Source organism: Platalea leucorodia (assembly GCF_965183815.1).
Source record: "Platalea leucorodia genome assembly, chromosome: 3".
Taxonomy (NCBI): Eukaryota; Metazoa; Chordata; class Aves; order Pelecaniformes; family Threskiornithidae; genus Platalea; species Platalea leucorodia.
The window spans coordinates 127,932,600-127,951,427 of NC_138825.1; the positions used below are offsets into that span (position 1 = coordinate 127,932,600).

Genomic DNA, 18,828 nt, shown 5'->3' on the forward strand with positions numbered 1-18,828 from the left:
GGTGCTACTGGGTGCTGCTGGGCAGGGCTTACGGGGCTGTCATGGGTGGCCGGGGGCAGCGACGTGCTGGTGTGGGGGTGTCGGGGGGCACTGGGTGCCGGGGGGGACGTGGGGAGGGGCTGCGGTGGGGGGCTGTAGGGGGGCTGGGGAGGCCGGGGGGGGCCGGGGGGGGACGTGGGAGCTTGGGGACCATGGGGGGTGGGGGGCCATAGGGGTGCCCAAAGGGTCCATGGGGGGGTCGGGCCCATGGGGGGGCCATGGGGGCCATGGGGGGGGCCCGAAGGGGCCATGGGGGGTCCGGGGGGTCCATGGGGGGTCCCTGGGGGGTCGGGTCCCTGGGGTCCATGGGGTCCCTGGGGTCCATGGGGGGTCCCGGGGGGGTCCCTGGGGCGCCGGGGGTCCCGGAGGGGCCGGGGTTACTCGGGGCCGCCCCCGCGCGCCTTTGTGCGGGCTCCCGTCGCCACGGCAACGGCGCGGGCAGGTGGCCGCCGCTGGGCGGGGTCCTGGCCGCCGGCCCCGCCCCCCGCCTGTCCGTCAGGCCGCGCGCAGCCTACCCTGCTGGGGCGGCCCGCGCCCGCCCCCCGGCGCGGAAGACGGGCGGCGATTGGCCGAGACTGCGGGCGGGCCCCGCCCCCCGCCGCGCAGGTTTGGGTGAGAGGCGATCGCGGCCGGGGAGCGGCGGGCGCAGCCGGAGCGGAGCGGGAGCGGAGCGGGAGGTACCGGTGGGGCCGGGCGGGGCGGGATGGGCTGTTCCGGGCTGTTCCGGGCTGTTCCCGCACGGTCCCGACCTGGCTTGTCGCGGCCGTATCGCGACGGGTGAGAGAATCGCGACAGGTGCGTGTGTCGCGACAGGCGGCGGTGCGTGCCGCGACAGGCGAGGAGGGGGAGCGCCCCGGCACGCCCCGCACGGGGCGCCTGGCAGGGGTATCGCGGGGCGGAAAGGTTGTGTGTGTGTGGCCCCCCCCGCCCCCGTACGGCGGGGTCACCTGTCGCGACAGGGCGGTGGCGTCGCGACAGCGCGAAGGGCTCGCCTCGGCGGGGTGTGGCGACGGGACCGCCCCGCCCGAGCGGGCCCGACTCCCTCGTCGGCGCCCTGTCGCGACCGGGCGCGGAGCAGCAGGTGCGGGGCGGGGGTCCCGGCGGGCGCGGGCCATTGTTCGGCGGGGCTCCGGGCGGCCCCGCCCCGGCTCGGAGCCTCCTTTGTGCGGGCGGCACCGGGCTTTGTCTGCGGGGCCGCCCCGGGGCCGGCGCCGCCCGCGACCCCCGGGAGCCGGGCACCGGGGCCGCCCCCCGCCCCGGGGCTGCGCCCTGCCCGGGGACCCCCGCCCCGCTCCCCGCCGGGACCCCCCCGCCCCGGGCCGGCAGCACCCCGGCTTCGGTGCCTGCCGCAGCGCCGGCTGCGCCGCACCCGCCCTGGGGTCAGCGACGGGGACCCCGCGACGGGGCTGGGGGCTCCCACCGGGCGCCCGGCACCCCTCCGCTGCGGCGGCGCGCCCCGCGCTCGCTCGGGCGTGGCCGTGCCGTGGCCGTGCCGTGGCCGTGCCGTGTCAAGGTGCCCGCGGGGACCAGGGCCGGCCGCTCGCACGCCCGCAGCATCCCGGGCTCGACGGCACGGGCGGCCGGCTCTGCCGGAGCATCCCTGGCCCTCTGCCCAGGGATGGCGGTCCCTCCATCACCGCCGGCCTCCCCGTCCTCCCGGGGCGGTGGCTCGGTCACCCCGGCACCGGAGCTCATCCTCAGGCCAGGCCCCTGGCGCAGCACCGGAGCGGGATGCCGGCTCCCGGCCTGGCTGTGTCCGGCACGGAGCCGGGGAAGGGGCAGGGCTGAGGGGATGCGGCAGTCATGACCCCAACGGGCATCGCTGGGGCGGGGGGCGAAGCCCACCCAGCTGCCGCCACCGGCCGGGGACAGGCGGTGGTCGTGGTTTGGTGTCACCGGCAGTGCCGATTCTGCCCAGGAGGGACGGTCACCGAGCCCGGCCCCTGACAAAGGAGGGTCCTGGTCAGGGCCCGGGCGGGAGGTGGGCGCCCAGCAGGGTGGGTGCCGGGGGGCTCTCCGGCGCAGACAAAAGCGGGGGGCGGCGGAGGGGCCGTGGCAGGCCGGGCACGGGAGCAGCCCCTGGCCTCGCCTCGCCGCACAATGCGGCTCTGTGTGTGGCCGCGCCGCATCCCCGCCGTCCCGGCACAAAGGCCGGGGCCAGCAGCCGCCCCGGCCCCAACAGGTGCCCCCCGGCAGCCCCCGCCAGGGCAGGGGTCCCTTTGTCCTGCCGAGGTCACAGCTGTCCCCGCGGCTCGGGGCCGGCGGAGCAGCCGGCGGGCGCTGGGGGGGCCGCGAGCCCCCCGAGATGGCCGCGCTGCTTTGTATGCCGGGAAGCACCACTGCAGCCCCCCCGCCTCCCGGGGCTCGGCCAGGCCGGTAGCGCCCAAGGATGGCTGAGCCAGGGGCCTGCGGCACAGGGGTGCCGGTCGTGGTGGCGGGGCCAGGTGGGGGTCCCTGGGGACGCTTGCGGCCCCCCCGGCCCTGACGCCGCGTTTCTGCCCTGCCGGGGGAACCTGTTGTCTCGCAGGAACCTCCTGCCTTCCGCCGCCGCTGCCTGATGCTGGCTGTGCCACCGCGCTGCAGCGGCTCGCCGGGGCGCAGGCGGGAGCCTGGGTGTCCCCCGGGCAGGCTGTGCCGCGCTGGCACTGTGGCGCAGGCTGGGGGACGGGGGGGCAGAGCCCCTGGGGATGCTCAGTGCGAGATGGGGGGCACTGGGTGTGAGCTGGGGGGGACTGGTGTGAGATGGAGGGGACTGGTGTGCCAGGCAGTCCACGGCGATGGCAAAGCGGCAGCTGGTGGGGCAGGAGGTGGGGGCAGCAATGCCCAGTCCTGGGGGTGCGGTGCCGGGGCGGCGGGGCTCCCCTGGGTCTGGGGGCAGGGGGTGGCCGGCCGGGTCCCCGAGGAGGGGGCAGGAAAGGGGCCCGGCACGGTGGGGTGGGGGGAGCGCGGCGGCAGGGGTGTGGGTGGCTCGGTGGTGGCCGAGGCCACGGGCAGCGTGTCGAGCTGCCAGCCCTTGTCTGTGCAGCGTGTCCAGCCCACGCCGCGCTCGCCTGTGTCCTCCAGTGATGCTGTCCCCACAGCCTTGCCTGCCTGCCGCGCTCTGCCACGCTCTGCCGCGCTCGCCCCCTTCCAGCACGCCCTGGCAGCCACCCGCTCCCCCGGGTCCCCTGGGGGGGATCCCCCGCATCCCGCTGGCCCCCGGCCGTGCCCAGCAGCGCGGCCCTGCCTGAGCAGCCCCAGGGCAGCCGGGCCGTGCGGGACCCCGGGGCAGGGGGGTCCCATCCTGGCCTGTGCAGCACCAGGCACAGCGACCTGGGGGGGCATGGCCACCCCCTCCCCACGCTGCCGTGGGGAGCGGGGCAGGCGAGGCTGGGATGTGGCTGCGGGGACCTGTGCCCTCCTCGCCCCCGTCCCACCCGTGCCGGGGGGCCCTGCCCACGCCGCATGGCGGGGGGGTGCTGCGGCACCGCTGGCAGCCGGTGCAGGCTGCCTCCCCGCACGCTGCCACGCTCCAGATCCGTCCATCACAGCAACCCGCTTTCATCTCGGGGTGCCATGCACCGCTTCCCTCCCGCACCCCCATTCCTGCACCGTGCGAGCGCTGTCCCGCCCAGCCCATCCCTGCCCTGGGGTCTCGGGGGGCTCGGCGGGGGCCGTGGGCACCACCGCGTCTCCCGTGGTCCCTCGCCCCACCGAGGTCGGTCTCTGCCCCAACATCTTGCCCCACTCTGGCTGCTGCCGGCGCGGGGGCTCGGCAGGTCTCTGGCTGGGCTGTCCCCCTCATCCCCCCGGGGCCGGCAGCACAGCCGTGGGGCCGGGTGCCCCCAGCACGGCCCTTGCGGGGGGCAGCAGCCTCCCTGGGTGCCGGAGGCAGAGCCCAGGGCCGGGGGCGCAGGTATGGGCAGGAGCTGCTCCACCCCAGCACCGGGCTGGGGTGCCGGTGCCCGGCGAGCCGTGGCGGCTTGGCACGCTGCACGAGGAGCTCCCGCCAGCAGGAAGGTCGCTGCCGTCCCACCTTGGCCCCTCTGGGACCCGTTTTCCTCTGCCGTCCCTCGGCAGCCGGCGCAGCTGTGCATGGCAGCGGCATTCCTGGCAGGGCGGGGGCCGCCTTTCCCAGGAGCGTCCCCCGCGGCCGGGGGGCTGCCGGCGGGACCCCGGCAGGTGCTCGCTGCGGTCCTGTGCCGGGGTGAGAGCAGCAGGACGAGGCGTGGGCTGGCACCGCCATCGCGGAGCCCCGGGGCAGGAGCTGGCCTGGGAAGGGCTCCCGGGGCCCCCCAGCCCTAGCGCGGTTGTGGCCCTGCGGTGGGTGCAGCCGCTCGCCCTCCCCGGGCAGCTGCTCCTGCCCGCAGCGCCGGGAATGCTCAGCTGCTGGCAGGGCCCGGCTCAGCCCCGCCGGCCACCGCGGCTCTCCGCCAGGTCTGGAGCCCGGGGAAGCCATTTGCTGCCGAGCTGGCGTTTCGCTGGGCGGCTGGGAATCGCTGACACATGCTCAGGACAGTCCCTTCGGAGCGGTGCCCCAGCCCCAGCATCCACATGGAGGGGCAGCAGGGCTGTGGGCACCAGGCCAGCCCCTTGCCACAAGGGACCGTGCCCCCGCCAGCAGCACCCTCTGCCCCACGGCCCAGCGCTGGCCCTGGCATCGCGGCACGGACAGCACACGCCGTCCCTGTCCAGGGGCCTGGGGACCCTGCGGTCCTGCGGGTCCTGGGGTCCTGCTCGCCCCGCGGCAGCCAGGGCTGCTCGGTGCAGGTCAGCCGTGGCCGGCACTGCCGTGGGCTCTGCCCCATGGTCATGCCGGCGAGGCCAGGCAGTGCTGTGGGCTCTGCCCCGTGGTCATGCCGGTGAGGCCAGGTGGTGCCGTGCTGCCCACACGCGCGCCCTGGCCTGAGGAGGAGAGGCAGCCACGGGCAGCACCGCGGGGGTCCCTGGGGCATCCCTGGGGGGGTCCCTGCAGAGGGGTCTCTGGGGCGGGGGTTCTGGCGGGGTCCCAGCCCACCTCATGCCCCCAGGGCGGGATGCGCTCCCGGGGCGCCCGTGCGGCCGTCGCGTGCCGTCCCTGCTCAGACGGGTCGATCGCGTTTGACCTTCACCTACCAAATGAGTTATAGATCGTGTCTGGGGATGCCCCTTGCCGCCGGGGGGGCGAAGGCGGCACTGGGGCAGCGCGGGGGGCTCTGGCACCGTGTGGGGCCGTGGGGCAGAGGTCCCGGCGAGCAGTGCCAGCACCAGCGTTCTCCATGCCAGCCCCAGCCACCCTACGGTGCTGCCGGGACAAGGAGGGCAGCCTGCCCCAGGCATGGGTGCTCACACCCCAGGGAGAAGCCCCGGCAGCGTCCCCTTGGCACACACGGCACCGGCAGCGTCCCCTCGGCACACACGGCACCGGCAGCCGGGGCTCGGCCCCCTCCCTCACCCCGGGGTCCCTGCCCGCAGCCGGGGGGGAGCGAGGGGGGGCAGCGGATGGGGCTGGCAGGGGTGGGGGTCCGGCAGCCCCGCTCCATGGCCGGCTCCGGGTGCTGGGACCATGGGGTGGGCAGCGCTGGCCGGGACGCAGGCTCATGTTGCCAGAGCAGGGGGGCTCGGCAGGGCGGCAGCCCCTGACTCGGCGCCCAGGGCCCCCCCTCTCCGCGGATTTCCCCGGATAATCCAGTGTTGACATGGCCCAGGGCGGGGATGGGCATGGCAGATGCGCAGCCGTGGGGCTGCCCGGAGCTCTGCCTGCACCGGGTCCCCGTGCCAAGAAGGGGGACTCGCCCCCGCGGTGGCAGCACCGTGCCAGCCCGGGACCCCCAGGGGCGGGCAATGGGGGTGAGCCCCCCCCCGGCTCCGGGGGGCTGCGCAGGACGGGGGCACCCGGCGGCCACCCCGGGGCTGACACCTGCCCTCGCAGCGCCATGCTCGCCAACGCGGCCACCATGCGGATCCTCATCAAGGGGGGGAAGGTGGTGAACGATGACTGCACACTGGAGGCGGACGTCTACATCGAGAACGGCATCATCCAGCAAGTGGGCCGCGAGCTCATGATCCCCGGCGGGGCCAAGGTCATCGACGCCACCGGCAAGCTCGTTATCCCGGGCGGCATCGACACCAGCACCCACTTCCACCAGACCTTCATGAATGCCACCTGCGTGGATGACTTCTACCACGGCACCAAGGTACCGCCCGGCCGCGGTCCCCACGCAGCCCCGGGCGTGCTGCCAGCACGCTCCACCTGCAACCCGGGCCCCCGGCGGGTGGGTTTGCTCCCAGCTCAGGAGGCTCCCTGGCCCCCGCGGTGCCCGTGGGTGCTGCAGGGGGTCGACGTGGAGCGTCCGTGGCCGAGGCGAGTGCATTCGGTGGCCAGGCTCCTGCGGCGTGGGCAGGCTCTGTGTCCCGGCGCTGCGGGCAGCTGGCTGCATCGACTCCCCAGCAGTCTGGCACCGTGCACCCGCTGTCCCCATGTCCCCATCCATCGGGTCCCCTTGCTGTGAGCATCCTCCTCCCTCGCTGGGGCCGCAGCACCCTGTGCCGGCATGGGTGCCTCTGCTCCCGTGGCTCCCCGTGTGCCACAGACCCTGCCGAGGGGGTGCTCGTCCAGCTCCAGACCAGGGCATGGCACACCGGGCCTGGCGCGGCCGGACGCACCTATAGCAGCAAGGCCGCTGTGGGGATGCTCCACGGTGCCAGCCCGGCTCAGGGCCCTCTCTGCTGTGGGCCGGCGGTGCCGTGTACCAGGTGCCACTGCCTGGGGGTGTCGAGGGACGGGCACAGGCTTGTCCCAGGCAGCGCCGGGGCCGGCTGTCTCCAGCGCCCCACACAGAGCAGCCATTGTGCCGGGCCGGTGCTGGCCGTGCCTGGCCCCGGGGTGCCCAGCGTCCCTGGGCAGGGGGCTCGGCTCTGCCATGGCAGCTGCAGCAGCGGGGTTGGGGGGGCCAGGCAGGCCCCCCACCGCGGCACGGTGAGCAGCCTGGTGATGTACCGGAGAGTGGGGGGCTGGTGCAGTCACCGTGGGCACCCTGTGCCATGCCTGCTCCCCGTCCCGGTCCCAGCAGGCTGCATCACAGCACTGCGCCGGCACCACCAGCCTGCGAGGGCCAATTGGTAAAGGAGCTTTGGGGATTAGCTGGGCCGGGTGAGCCGGGGACGCCGCCGGGCGCGACGGTGCCCACCCTGCTGCCCACACGTGCCGTGGCGGGGGGGCTCTCCCTGCAGCCCCCGTGCTGCCTGGCCTGGGCTGGGCAGCCCTGTCACGGATTGGGCCCCACGCCGGGGGCGCAGCTGGGGGGGCTGCGGGGGCTGTGGTGCCCAGGCCCATGGGCAGGCCGTCCCCCTGGCACCCCAAATCCAGCGGTTGGTGCTGGGGGGGGCGGTCAGCGCCCCGGTGGGTGGCAGGATGGGGCCCTCCAGATGTGTCATGTGCCCAGATGTGCTGCTGCAACCGGGCAGCTGCGGGCAGGGCCAGGGCACTGCGGGGGGCGGTTGCACCCCAGGGTGATGCCGGGGGATCCCTGCCTGCAGCAGGGCCAGCCCAGGGCCCCCACCTGCCTGTGGGCAACGCCGTGCCCCGAACATGGCTGTCCCAGCCCACCCAGGGGATTAGCCCTGCTTGTAGCCAGGCAGGATTAGTGCCGCCCCGCAGCGTGGGCAGCACTGGGGGCCGTTCCCCGGTGGGGCAAATCCTGCTCCCCCACCGCTGCCGTCCCCGTCACCCGCAGGCAGCCCTGGTGGGAGGGACGACGATGATCATCGGCCACGTCCTGCCGGACAAGGAGACCTCGCTGCTGGACGCCTACGAGAAGTGCCGCAGCCTGGCCGACCCCAAGGTCTGCTGCGACTACGCCCTGCACATGGGCATCACTTGGTGGGCACCCAAGGTGAGTCTGGCCGCGCTGCGCCGGTGCGGCTCTGACCCCGGCACAGCGAGCGGGCACCGGGGCCGCGGTGCCCGGGAGCAGCTGCTGCAGCCAGGGCTAATTCCTGGCCCCGCTGATCCCATTAGCTGCTTGTTGGGGTGGGCTGGGCTGAGCCCCCAGGCTGCCTTTTGAGCTGCCTTGATCTGGGCTCAGCGGGGCAGGGGGTCCCCGCGGGGCTGAGCCCCTCGCCGGGGCGGGGAAGGTGCTGCCGCTCCATGGAGGGAACCGGGGTGCCCGGTGCCGGCGGTGGGGACCCGATCCTGTGGCAGGACCCCCATGGCGGTGGCCGCAGGGGCTGGCCCTGCTCGGTGCCCAGACCCTGTCCCACGGCATGCTCAGCCCCTGCAATCCTCCAAAGCTGCCGGAGCAGGATCAGGCCTGGCTTGAGCCAGGCTGCTCCCGGCCGCGCTGCAGGGAGACCCCGGCCCCTGCGTACCCCACGGCCTGGCCAGACCCTCCCCAGGCAGAGCAGGGGGTGGCTGGGGACGGAGCGGGTGCCCCCAGGGTGCATCCCAGCACGGGCACACCAGGGATCCGGCCAGGCCAGGGCCAGATCACAGCGTGACACAGCGAGCAAAATCCCCCCCAGCATCTGTCGCTGCCCCGATCGCCCTGGGGTGCATGCATGAATCCTGCATCTGGCGTCCCTAAGGACGAAGTGTCGGTCCCTGCCCCGTGGCGGGGGGGAGCGGGTCCCTTGGCCGCCCGTGCACCCCGGAGCCGCCGTGTCCCCCCGCAGCGCGCTGACCCCCCGTCCCGGCGCAGGTGAAGGCGGAGATGGAGACGCTGGTGCGGGAGAAGGGAGTGAACTCCTTCCAGATGTTCATGACCTACAAGGACCTGTACATGCTGCGGGACAGTGAGCTCTACCAGGTCTTCCGGGCCTGCCGCGACATCGGGGCCATCGCCCGCGTCCACGCCGAGAACGGCGAGCTGGTGGCTGAGGTGAGCGCGGGGGCCGGGGGTGCCCACGGGGACCCAGCGGCGATGGGGCAGAGCCCCCCGCGTCCCCCCGGCCCTGACACCCCCCCTCCATTCCCCAGGGAGCGAAGGAGGCGCTGGACCTGGGCATCACGGGGCCGGAGGGCATTGAGATCAGCCGGCCTGAAGAGGTAGGGACTGCTGGTGTCCCCGAGTCCCGGCACAGGCGGTGGCCCGGGATGTGGCTGGGATGATCCGGGGCATCCTCATAGCTGGAATCGCCCGTGCACCCACCCGTGCCATCCGTGCACCCATCTGCGTGCCATCCGTGCACCTGTCTGCACACCGTCTGCACAACCATTTGCACACCCATCTCCGCACCACCGGCACATCATTTGCACACCCATCCATGCACCACCCGCCGGGCCCAACCCCACACTGTACCCCAGCCGGGGCGTTTTGCCGTGCCGTGCCGTGCCACGTGTCTCACTGCCCGCTCTCTCCACAGCTGGAAGCCGAGGCCACGCACCGCGTCATCACCATTGCCAACAGGGTGAGTGGTCCCAAGCCGGGTGGCCAGGACTGAACCCTGCCGCCGACGGTCCGTGCCGGGGTCCCCCCTGCCCCGAGCGAGCTGGGTGTGCGGCACATGGCAGTGCCGGAGCGCTGTGGGCATCCCGCCTCCTCCTGCAGCTGGGGCATCCCCCCTTGCTGCATCTCTGGGTTGGCACCCCGGCTCCACGGGGGGTCCCCACACCCAGTAGGGGCGCGGGGACCCCCCATGGAGCCGGGGTGCCACAGGACAATGGCACTGACCCCCTCTCCGCAGACCCACTGCCCCGTCTACCTGGTGAACGTCTCCAGCATGTCCGCAGGGGATGTCATCGCCACTGCCAAGATGCAAGGTAGGGGACCCGGGTGGGCACCCCTGGAGCAGGACGTGGCCCCTCCAAGGCTGGCAGTGGGATGGGACCCCCTCAGCATGGGGCTCGTCCGTCTCCCCCGGGATCGTGGCCATGCGCTGTGCACACGCAGGCGTGAGCCCGTGCGGGGCCGCGGACAGGGACATGGGCACACACCGACATGACACGCGTGGACAGGGGGCACAGGCGTGGACACGGACACACACGCAGGGTGGGTGTGGGGAGCGGGAAGGTCGTGGGCTTGAAGGGACATGGGTGCATGCAGGGCCATGTCATGTGCAGAGGTGTGGACATGCGTGGCGTGGAGCGTACAGGGCCGCAGAGACACGAGGGCTCTTGCACGGACAGGAGTGCAGGCAGGAGCAGACACATGGACATGGGAGCACGTGTGTGCACGTGGGGACATGCCCTTGGTCACGCGTGCACACGTGGGTCCACAGCACAGACACAGCACGCAGACGTGAGCACACGTGTACACACGTGGACATGGGGCTCGTGCGCAGACGGGGGCACACGCTGCCTGCAGAGATACCATGCAGAGCACGCACGTGCCCTTGCACACTTGCCCGTGCACACGCCTCTGTTGCACGCCCGCCCCGCTGCCCCCAGCCCCACGCGTCTGCCTCCGCCCCGGCAGGGAAGGTGGTGTACGCGGAGACGACCACGGCGCACGCCACGCTCACCGGGCTGCACTACTACCACCAGGACTGGTTCCACGCCGCCGCCTACGTCACCGTGCCGCCGCTGCGCCTGGACACCAACACCTCCGCCTACCTCATGAGCCTGCTCGCCAAGTGAGGCACCCCGGGCACCCCGCACCCTGGGCACCCCCTCCCCAGCTGCCACGCTTGCTGGTGCTCTCCGGGCATCCCTGGTGTCCAGCATGCCCAGGCATCCTGCTCCCGGGTGCCACGCCGTCTCGCTGCCCCGTCACCCCAGCACCACGCGTTCTGGCACCCTGCTCCCCTGGCGCTGCGCTCCCCAGACACCCCATCCTTCGGGCACCCCTCTCCTTGGGCCAGCCCCCGGGCACCCCGCATCCCCGGCACCTCACTTAGGCACCAGGCGCTCTGGTGCCTCGCTTCCCAGACACCGTGCTCCCCTGGGGCCTCGCTCTGTGGGTGCTGCACTTCCCGAGCACTTGGGATGCTGGGTGCCCCACTCCCCAGGCACCCCACTGCGTGGATGCCCCTCTCCCTGCGTGCTGAGCTCCCTGGGCACCCCACTGCGTGGGTGCTCCACTCCCTGGGCACCCTGCTCCCTGGGTGCTGAGCTCCCTGGACATCCCGCTCCCCAGGCACCCCACTGTGTGGGTGCCCCGCTCCCCAAGTGCTGAGCTCCCTGGGCGCCCCCCTCCCTGGGAGCTAAGCTTCCCGGGCACCCCACTGTGTGGCTGCCCCACTCCCTGGGCACCCTGCTCCCTGGGTGCTGAGCTCCCTGGGCACCTCACTGCACGGGTGCTCCATTCCCTGGGCATTGAGCTCTCTGGGCACCCCATTGCATGGGTGCCCACTCCCCAAGCACCTCACTCCCCAAGTGCTGAGCTCCCCAGGCACCCCACTGCATGGGTGCCCCACTCCCCAGGCAACCTGCTCCCCAGGCACTGAGATCCCTGGGCACCCCATGCTGTGGGTGCCCCACTCCCCAGGCACCCCGCTCCAAGGGTGCTGAGCTCCCTGGGCACCCGACTGCATGGGCACCCCATTCCCCGTGTATCCCACTCCCTGGGCACTGAGCTCCCCGGGTACCCCACTCCCGGCCGCCTGCCCCACCGCCGGCTGGCTGCGGCCGAGCCACCCCAGCCGTGCCGTCAGCACCGCTGCCCCGTCCTCCCGCAGCGACACGCTGAACATCGTGGCCTCCGACCACCGGCCCTTCAGCACCAAGCAGAAAGCCATGGGCAAGGAGGACTTCACCAAGATCCCCCACGGCGTCAGCGGGGTGCAGGACCGCATGAACATCATCTGGGAGCGAGGCGTGGTATGGGGTCCCGCGCCCTCCCCCGCCCACAGGCGCCCCCGGGGCGGGGGTGGGACGGGGCTGCCCCCCGGCTCGGGGCGCTCGGCAGTGGGGCAGCTTGGGCTGAGCTGGCCCCAGCTTTGGGGCGGGAGGGCCCTTTCCCCGGGTCCCACGGGACGTCCCGTGGGGTGTTGGCCCTCCAGCTTGGGGGCGGGCAAGGCGCTCCCCAGTGCAGCCCAGTGGGCCCCAGTAAGGGGCACGGCCCCAGCAGCACCCCCCGAGGTGTTTGGGGGGTTCGGGGTGGGCAGCACAGAGCACGAGGGATGGGGCGGAGGCGGCTGGGCAGCGCTGTGGGGCTGGGGCGGGATGCGGCCTGGCACATCCTCACCCCCCGGCTCCGGCGACAGGTCGGGGGCAAGATGGATGAGAACCGCTTCGTGGCCGTGACCAGCTCCAACGCCGCCAAGATCCACAACCTGTACCCCCGCAAGGGCCGGATCATCCCCGGGGCCGACGCCGACGTCGTGGTCTGGGACCCCGAGGCCACCAAGTAGGTGCAGCCGGGGCGGGGGCCAGCGAGGGGGCTCTCCATGCCGCTGGTGCCCGCTCACCGCCCCGTCCCCCCACCCAGGACCATCTCAGCCAGCACCCAGGTGCAGGGGGGGGACATCAACCTGTACGAGAACATGCGGTGCCACGGGGTGCCCCTGGTCACCATCAGCCGCGGACGCGTGGTCTACGAGAACGGCGTCTTCATGTGCGCCGAGGGCACCGGCAAGTTCTGCCCGCTCCGCTCCTTCCCAGATTCCGTCTACAAGAAGCTGGTGCAGCGGGAGAAGGTAAAGGGGTGGTGGGGGCTGTGCCGGCACGGTGCCGCGGTGTGGGGCAGGGCTGCGCCGTGCCTGGCTCCCAGCTGCTGGAGGGGACGAGGGAGGTGGTGGCCACAGTGGCCACAGTGGTCCCGTGGTGCCGTGGGTTGGTGCTGCCAGTGCTGGGAGGACGGGTCTGTGCCGCCTGGTGCCGTGCCGCCCCAGCGCCGTGCCATGCCGTGGTCGGTACTGCCCTGGAGCATCGCGTGGCGGGAGCGCGGCATGCGGCGTGCCGGGGCCGGGGGCGGATGGCAGCGGCAGCGCCCGGCCAGGGCCAAGCGCCAGCAGTGGTGTCCCTGCTGGTGGGCGTACAGGGGAGGACGCCCAGCTCCTGCCCTTCCTCGCCCTTGCCCGCGTGCCGGTGATGCAGGGGGTTTGGGGCGGTCACCCTGCGCGCTGCTGTGGCCCGCGGTCACCCCGACGCATGTGCGAGGCACGTGCCGAGCGTCGGGGGCCCGCCGCGCCCCGCTGTCCTGGGCTCTTTGGCCTTTGTCGGCTCCCCCCCCCGAGGTGGCCCCCAGCTCACGGTGGCCCCACGTGCGCCGGGGCAGGGACAGGGACACGCGTGGCTGGGACAGGAGGGGACCCCGGGGCTGCAGGGCAGGTCTTGCCCACGCTCGGCGGGGCTGCAGAAGCCCCCTCCTCCTCTCTGCCCCTGCCATTGCCCCCTTCCCACAGCACCAGCCCTGCACCCCATCGCTGACCTGCTGTGGGCGAGGGGCACGGCCACCGCCCCGCTGTCCCCCTCTGCACTTGCGGGTCCCCGAGGCTGTCCCAGCGTGACACCCAGGAGCTCGGGCAGACCCTGGTACTGCGGACCCCTCGGTGCCCCCGCGCCTTTCGCCCATGGGGGATGCGCCGGGGGGCTCGACGTGGTGCTGATGCTGCCAGGGAAGGGGACGGTGGGGGGCCCCGGCGCTGTCCCGGGGAGCTGGGAGCCGATGCCCGGCGCCAGGGTGCCCGGCTGGAGCTGTGTGCGGCCGGGGGGCCGCGGGGCAGGGTCGTGCTGCTGCATCTGCATGGGGCATCGCCTGCCTGCATGGGGCATCGCCTGCCTGCCCGGGCCGCTCTGAGCCCCTGCCTGCGCCTCGCTTCCACGCGCTCGGTTCGGCGTCAGCGGGGGGACGGGGGCGAGGGGCTGCGCCACCGGGGCCACCTGCCTCCCCCAGCCCCTGCCCTGGCACCGCGCCACGCCGGCACCTCCTGCGCCAGGAGCCCCGCAGCCCGGCCCGCGTCCCACTCGGTGCTTCTCATCCCCACGCCGCAGCCCCCTCCCCACGCCGCAGCCCCCTCCCTAGCTGCAGCCCCCTTCCTCCCCCCCCGCACCCGGCTGATCCGCACCCCGCTGTAAGGCAGCGGCACCCCTGACCCCGCTCGCACCCCAGCTGCAGCCCGCCCCAGCGCCGTGCCGCCCGGGCTGACGCTCTCTCTGCTTTTTCTTTCCCTTCTGGCAGAGTTTAAAGCTGCGGGGTGTGGATCGCACCCCGTACCTGGGGGACGTGGCCGCGGTTGTGCATGCCGGGAAAAAAGAGACGGGGACGCCCCTGGCCGATACGCCCACCCGGCCCGCCACGCGACACGGGGGCATGAGGGACCTCCACGAGTCCAGCTTCAGCCTGTCCGGTAAGAGCGGGCCGCAGCGAGGGTCCCGGCAGCCCCGGCCCCGCGCTCAGCCCCCCCCGGGGCTCGCCGGCAACCCCGCATCCGGCGGCTCTCCGGCACCGGCCGGGCACTCGCCACCCCAGGGTGTCCCCACCACCGCTATCCCAGGGTGCAGCCCCCCTTCCCCAGTGCTCCCGCGGCAGAGTAGGGCGCTGACCCCATCCCCAGGCCCGCAGCCCCTCCAGCCCTCGCCTGTCCCCTCCATGCACCGTCCGTCGCGTGGCTGCGCCTGGCGGGGGGCCGTGCCAGGCCGGGGGGCCGGGGCAGGCAGGACTGAGCCGGCGCACGCGTTGTGTTTGGCCCCGGTAGGCGCCTGTGTCCGTGGGAGTGGGACCGGAGGGATGGGGGGCATCCCCGCAGCTCCGGCTGGCACCCACCATCCCACCCCACAGCAACCGTGGCACTGCCCTGCACCGGACAGGACCGAGCCACGCACCACGCTCGGGCAGGAGCGGGGCTGGCTGCATCCCGCGCCCTCGGCTGCGGCACTCCGTGCTGCCCACGCTCACCGCGGCTCAGCACTGGCTGGGCCAGGGCTGGCAACCTCGGGCGATGCTCCCTGCCGGCACCCTGCTCGGTGCTCCCGGCGGGGACGCTGGGGCCTGGGGGGCCGCGAGTGTCAGTCCCAGCGCTGCCGGTGCTGCACGAGGCACCGGTGCTCCGGTGCTCGCCCACCGCATGCGGCGCAGCCGAGGTGGGAGCGGTGCTGCAGGACGTGGAGCACCCACCGTCCCCACAGTGCCGGCGGAGGGCTGGGAGCCGGGACCCCGTGCGGGTGCCAGGGAGGCCATCGCGCTCTCGCCCTGGCTCCAGCGGCCCTGACGCCCGTCCATCCGTCTGTCCGGCAGGTTCTCAGATCGATGACCACGTTCCAAAGCGAGCTTCGGCCCGGATTCTCGCTCCCCCCGGAGGCCGGTCGAGCGGCATTTGGTAGAGCCGGGGACCTGTCCCCCAACTGAGGACCAGGCGCCGGCCCCACGCCGCCCCCCGCCCCGGGACCCCGGCTCCGGCGGGGCTCCCCTGGCACCGGGGGGCCCTGTCTGGCTCCCGTCCTGCCCGCGGGGCCGTGCCGGCAGCGTGAGCCGTGCGCGGGGGCCGGGGGCCGGGGGGCCGCGGCCGGCGGGAGGGGACGGGGGCAGCGGGTGGGCCTGCCCCGGCCCTTTTCTGTTTGCACGTTGGGTTTGGATCAGTGAATTTTTGACTTGTTTGTGCATCACGTGGAAATACTCTGAAGTGGTTTGTGTCACTAGCGTTAGGGGAGAAGCAGGGACCCCCACCCCTCTTCCGCCCTTCCCAGCCCCGGGCTGCGCCCCCATCCCTGCACCCCCCACCCCGGCCCCCGCCGCACGCGGGAGCCCTCCCCAAGCCCCGGCAGCGAGCGGCGGCACGGCACGCACACGCCTGCACGAGCGCGGTGCCGGCAGCTGCCCGTCGGCACATGGGTGCACGCACGCGTGCATCCCTCCGTGCAAGGTGGCAGCAGGCTCCTCGCTGCCGCCCGTGTGCACGCACATGTGTGCATCCCTCCGTGCAAGGTGCCGGCAGGCTCCTCGCTGCCACGTGTGTGTGTGCACATGTGTGTCACACCGTGCATGGTCTCAGTGAGATGTTCGTAGCACGCGTGTGTGCATCTCTCCGTGCAAGGTGCCGACAGGCTCTTCACCGCCCCGTGTGTGCACATGTGTGTCACACCGTGCATGGTCTCCGTGAGATGTTCATTGCACACACGTGTGCACACGTGAACTCCACGGCAGCTGTGTGCACACGTGTTCCCATCCCTCCCTGCACGATGGTGGCCGCCTGTTTCATGCTGTGCTGGGAGCACCCCTCCGTCCTGCCCCTCCACACCCCGCCGCGGGGCTGCCGACGCTCCCGAGCACCCGCGGCGGGCGCCGGTGGGGGTCCGGGCGCGCGTGGCCCCGGCAGAGCAGGGTCCCCGTCCCCGGCCGCGCACTGGTGCTATCCGGCGGGCGCCGCGGCCCGCTGCCCCCTCCCCAGCCCGTCCCCCGGGGCCCTGTCAGATGTGAGTTGTCCCTTGTGCACTTTCCCTTGGTGGTCCCTGTAGGTGTGCGGGGGCCGGGTGGGCGCAGCGCGGCGCGGGGGTCCGCCCGCCCCCGGGTAGTTGCATATTGGCCGTCTTAGGAACCTGCAGTACGTTTCTGTTTGCTCATTAAAGACCGTTCTCACAGCGCTCGGCCTCGACGCCTGCTTGGGGGGCTGGGGGGTCCCGGCTGGGGCCTGGGGGGCTCTGCATCACCCCCCGCCTCCTGGCGTGCACGGCCGTGCGTCCCCCCGGCACGTCCATCCGTCGCCCCCGCCACGCTGCCCCTCGGGACGGGGCCCCCGGCCGGGCAGGGCTCCCGGGGCGGGGGGCTCCGACCCCCGAGCGCGGCCGGGTGCTGCCTGGGCGGGAGGGTGCGTGCGAGCACACGCGTGTGCGGGCACCGGCACGCCAGGACGCGGCCGCCGCAGCAGCACCGGATCCGGTGTGCGGTACCGGATCCCCAGAGCTGCGGCACCGGCGGCGAGCGGGGCCCAGGAGGCCACTGGGAGCATCCGCGGCCCCGCCGTGGGGACGCGGGGACACGGGGGGTGCAAGGGCACGCGTGGGGACGCGGAGCTGGCCCTGCCGCCACGCGGGGAGGGCGCCCCGGCAGCACGGCAGCCGTGCCGGTCACGCGTCGCCGCGGCGGGAGGGCGAGGGCACACGCGGGCACACGCGGGCACACGCGGGCACGCTGCTCGGTGGCACGGACACACACGGGGTGAAGGGGGCTGCAAGGTGGGGAGGGGCGCAGGTGGGGTTCGGGGGGGGGGTGTCTGTAGGGCGGGGGGGGTGCGGGTGGGGGGTGCGGGGTACCGGGGGGTGCGAAGGGTCCCGGGGGTCCCGGGGCTGCACCGGTCCCAACAGCACAGGGGCTCTGGGTGTCCCGGGGGATCCCGGGGGGCTGGGGGGGTCCCTTAGGGGCGTCACAGGGGCTCTGGGGGTCTCCGGGCTGCCGGGGGGGTCACAAATGTCCCAGGAGACTCCGGGGTCCGGGGGGTCCCGGCGGTGCGGAGGCCGCCGCCCGCCGCCAGGGGGCGCTGTGGAGGCGGGCGGGGCCGCGGCCGGCGTTGCCGGGGCGACGAGCGGAGCCGTGGCCCCGCCCCCGTTGCCATGGCGGCGGGGGGCGGGGCGAGGCCGGGGCCGGTCCCGCCCGCGGCGGGGGGGGGGGGGGGCGGTGGCGGCGGCGGCGGCGGCGCATGCGCGTGCGGCGCGTGCGGTCCCGGCCCGGTCCCGGCGCGGTGCGGAGGCAGCGGAGCGGCGGCGGCCGCGGCCCGAGCGCGGTGAGTGCGGGGCGGGGCGGGGCCGGGCAACACCGCGCCGGGACCGGGCCGCCGCCATCAGCCCGCAGCCCGGCACCGGCCGGCGCCTCTCCGCCGGACCGGGCGGGGGGGGGGGGCGCACCGGAGGCTCGGGGGATGATGGAGCGGGCGGGGCGGGGGTGTCCGTCCGGTGTCCCCGGTGAGGGAGCGGCCGTGGCAGCTGGGGGGGGCCCGGGGATGGAGCGGCGGGGGGGGCGGGGGGGGATGGAGCGGCCGGGGCCGGGGTCCCGCGGGGCCGGGGGCGGCGGGGACCGGCCTGACTCAGCGGCGGCCGCCCCTGCGCCCCGGCTGCGTCTCCCGCAGGGCCGCGGCCCCGGTACGGCGCGGCACGGTGCGGCACGGCACGCCGGGAGCTGTAGTCCCGGCACCGCGCATCGCCGGGCACCAAGCATCACCGGGTACCGGGCATCGCTGCCGGGTACCGGGCGTCACCGGGGCCCGGGCATCACCCGGGGAGACCCCCGGGCCCGGCGGGGTCCTGCCGGGCCCGGCTTGCCACCGGGAGCAGGGCTCATGCTGGTCCGGCAGGGCCGGTGCCGGTACCGGTGCCGGTGCAGGGCGATACTCCCGGGACGGCGGGGCGGCCGGCGCGGTGACCTGCCAAAGCGTCACCTGCCACAGCGTGACGCGCTCCCATCCCTCGTCCTCGCAGCGGCGGCTCCGGCACGGCGGGGCGCGGGCAGGACGGCGGCACAGGCGTCAAACGGTGCCCGCACCGGTGCGTGTCGGAGCCGGGGGGACGGTGCCCTTCCCGGTGCTCCCCCCGCCATCCCCAGGCGTCTCTGGGGACACCCAGCCCCGTCTCCGGCCAACGACCTTCCCGCCGCCTGGGGAAGAGCAGGTCCCAAAGCCGGGGCGCGCAGACCCCGGCACCCCAGTGCCGCCCTGAGACCCCCCCCAGCGCTGCCGGGGCTCCCCGGGGATGTGGTGTGCCGCCACGGTGACCCCCTCCCGTTACGTGCATGGGGACGGCTCTCCCGGCGAGCAGCGCGGGCGCGCCGGTGCGGCCGGAGCACGTGGGGCCTCTCCTCGAGGGGCTGCCCGGGCTGGGGGATGCTCGGCCACGGCACAGCCCTGCCGGCGTGGACGTCCCCTGCCCGGCCGTGGGGTGCTGGTGAGCGGCTCTCCCCGCGCCGGCTCTGACAGCCACCCCGTTTGAATCATCAAAAGGCACTCGGCATTAATATTTCAGGGATG

General features: G+C 74.4%; 1 protein-coding gene across 1 annotated transcript; it reads left to right on the forward strand.

The window, feature by feature from the left end:
* Window positions 1–5,933: 5,933 nt before the first annotated feature.
* On the forward strand, window positions 5,934–15,199 carry DPYSL5 (dihydropyrimidinase like 5; the record flags this gene model as incomplete). The annotated part of the gene is made up of 12 exons (XM_082307317.1): window positions 5,934–6,194; window positions 7,734–7,892; window positions 8,697–8,876; window positions 8,975–9,043; window positions 9,361–9,405; window positions 9,682–9,757; window positions 10,413–10,569; window positions 11,614–11,755; window positions 12,142–12,284; window positions 12,366–12,573; window positions 14,058–14,226; window positions 15,114–15,199. The coding sequence occupies 12 exons, from the start codon at window positions 5,934–5,936 to the stop codon at window positions 15,197–15,199; spliced, it is 1,695 nt and encodes a 564-aa protein (XP_082163443.1).
* Window positions 15,200–18,828: the final 3,629 nt, after the last annotated feature.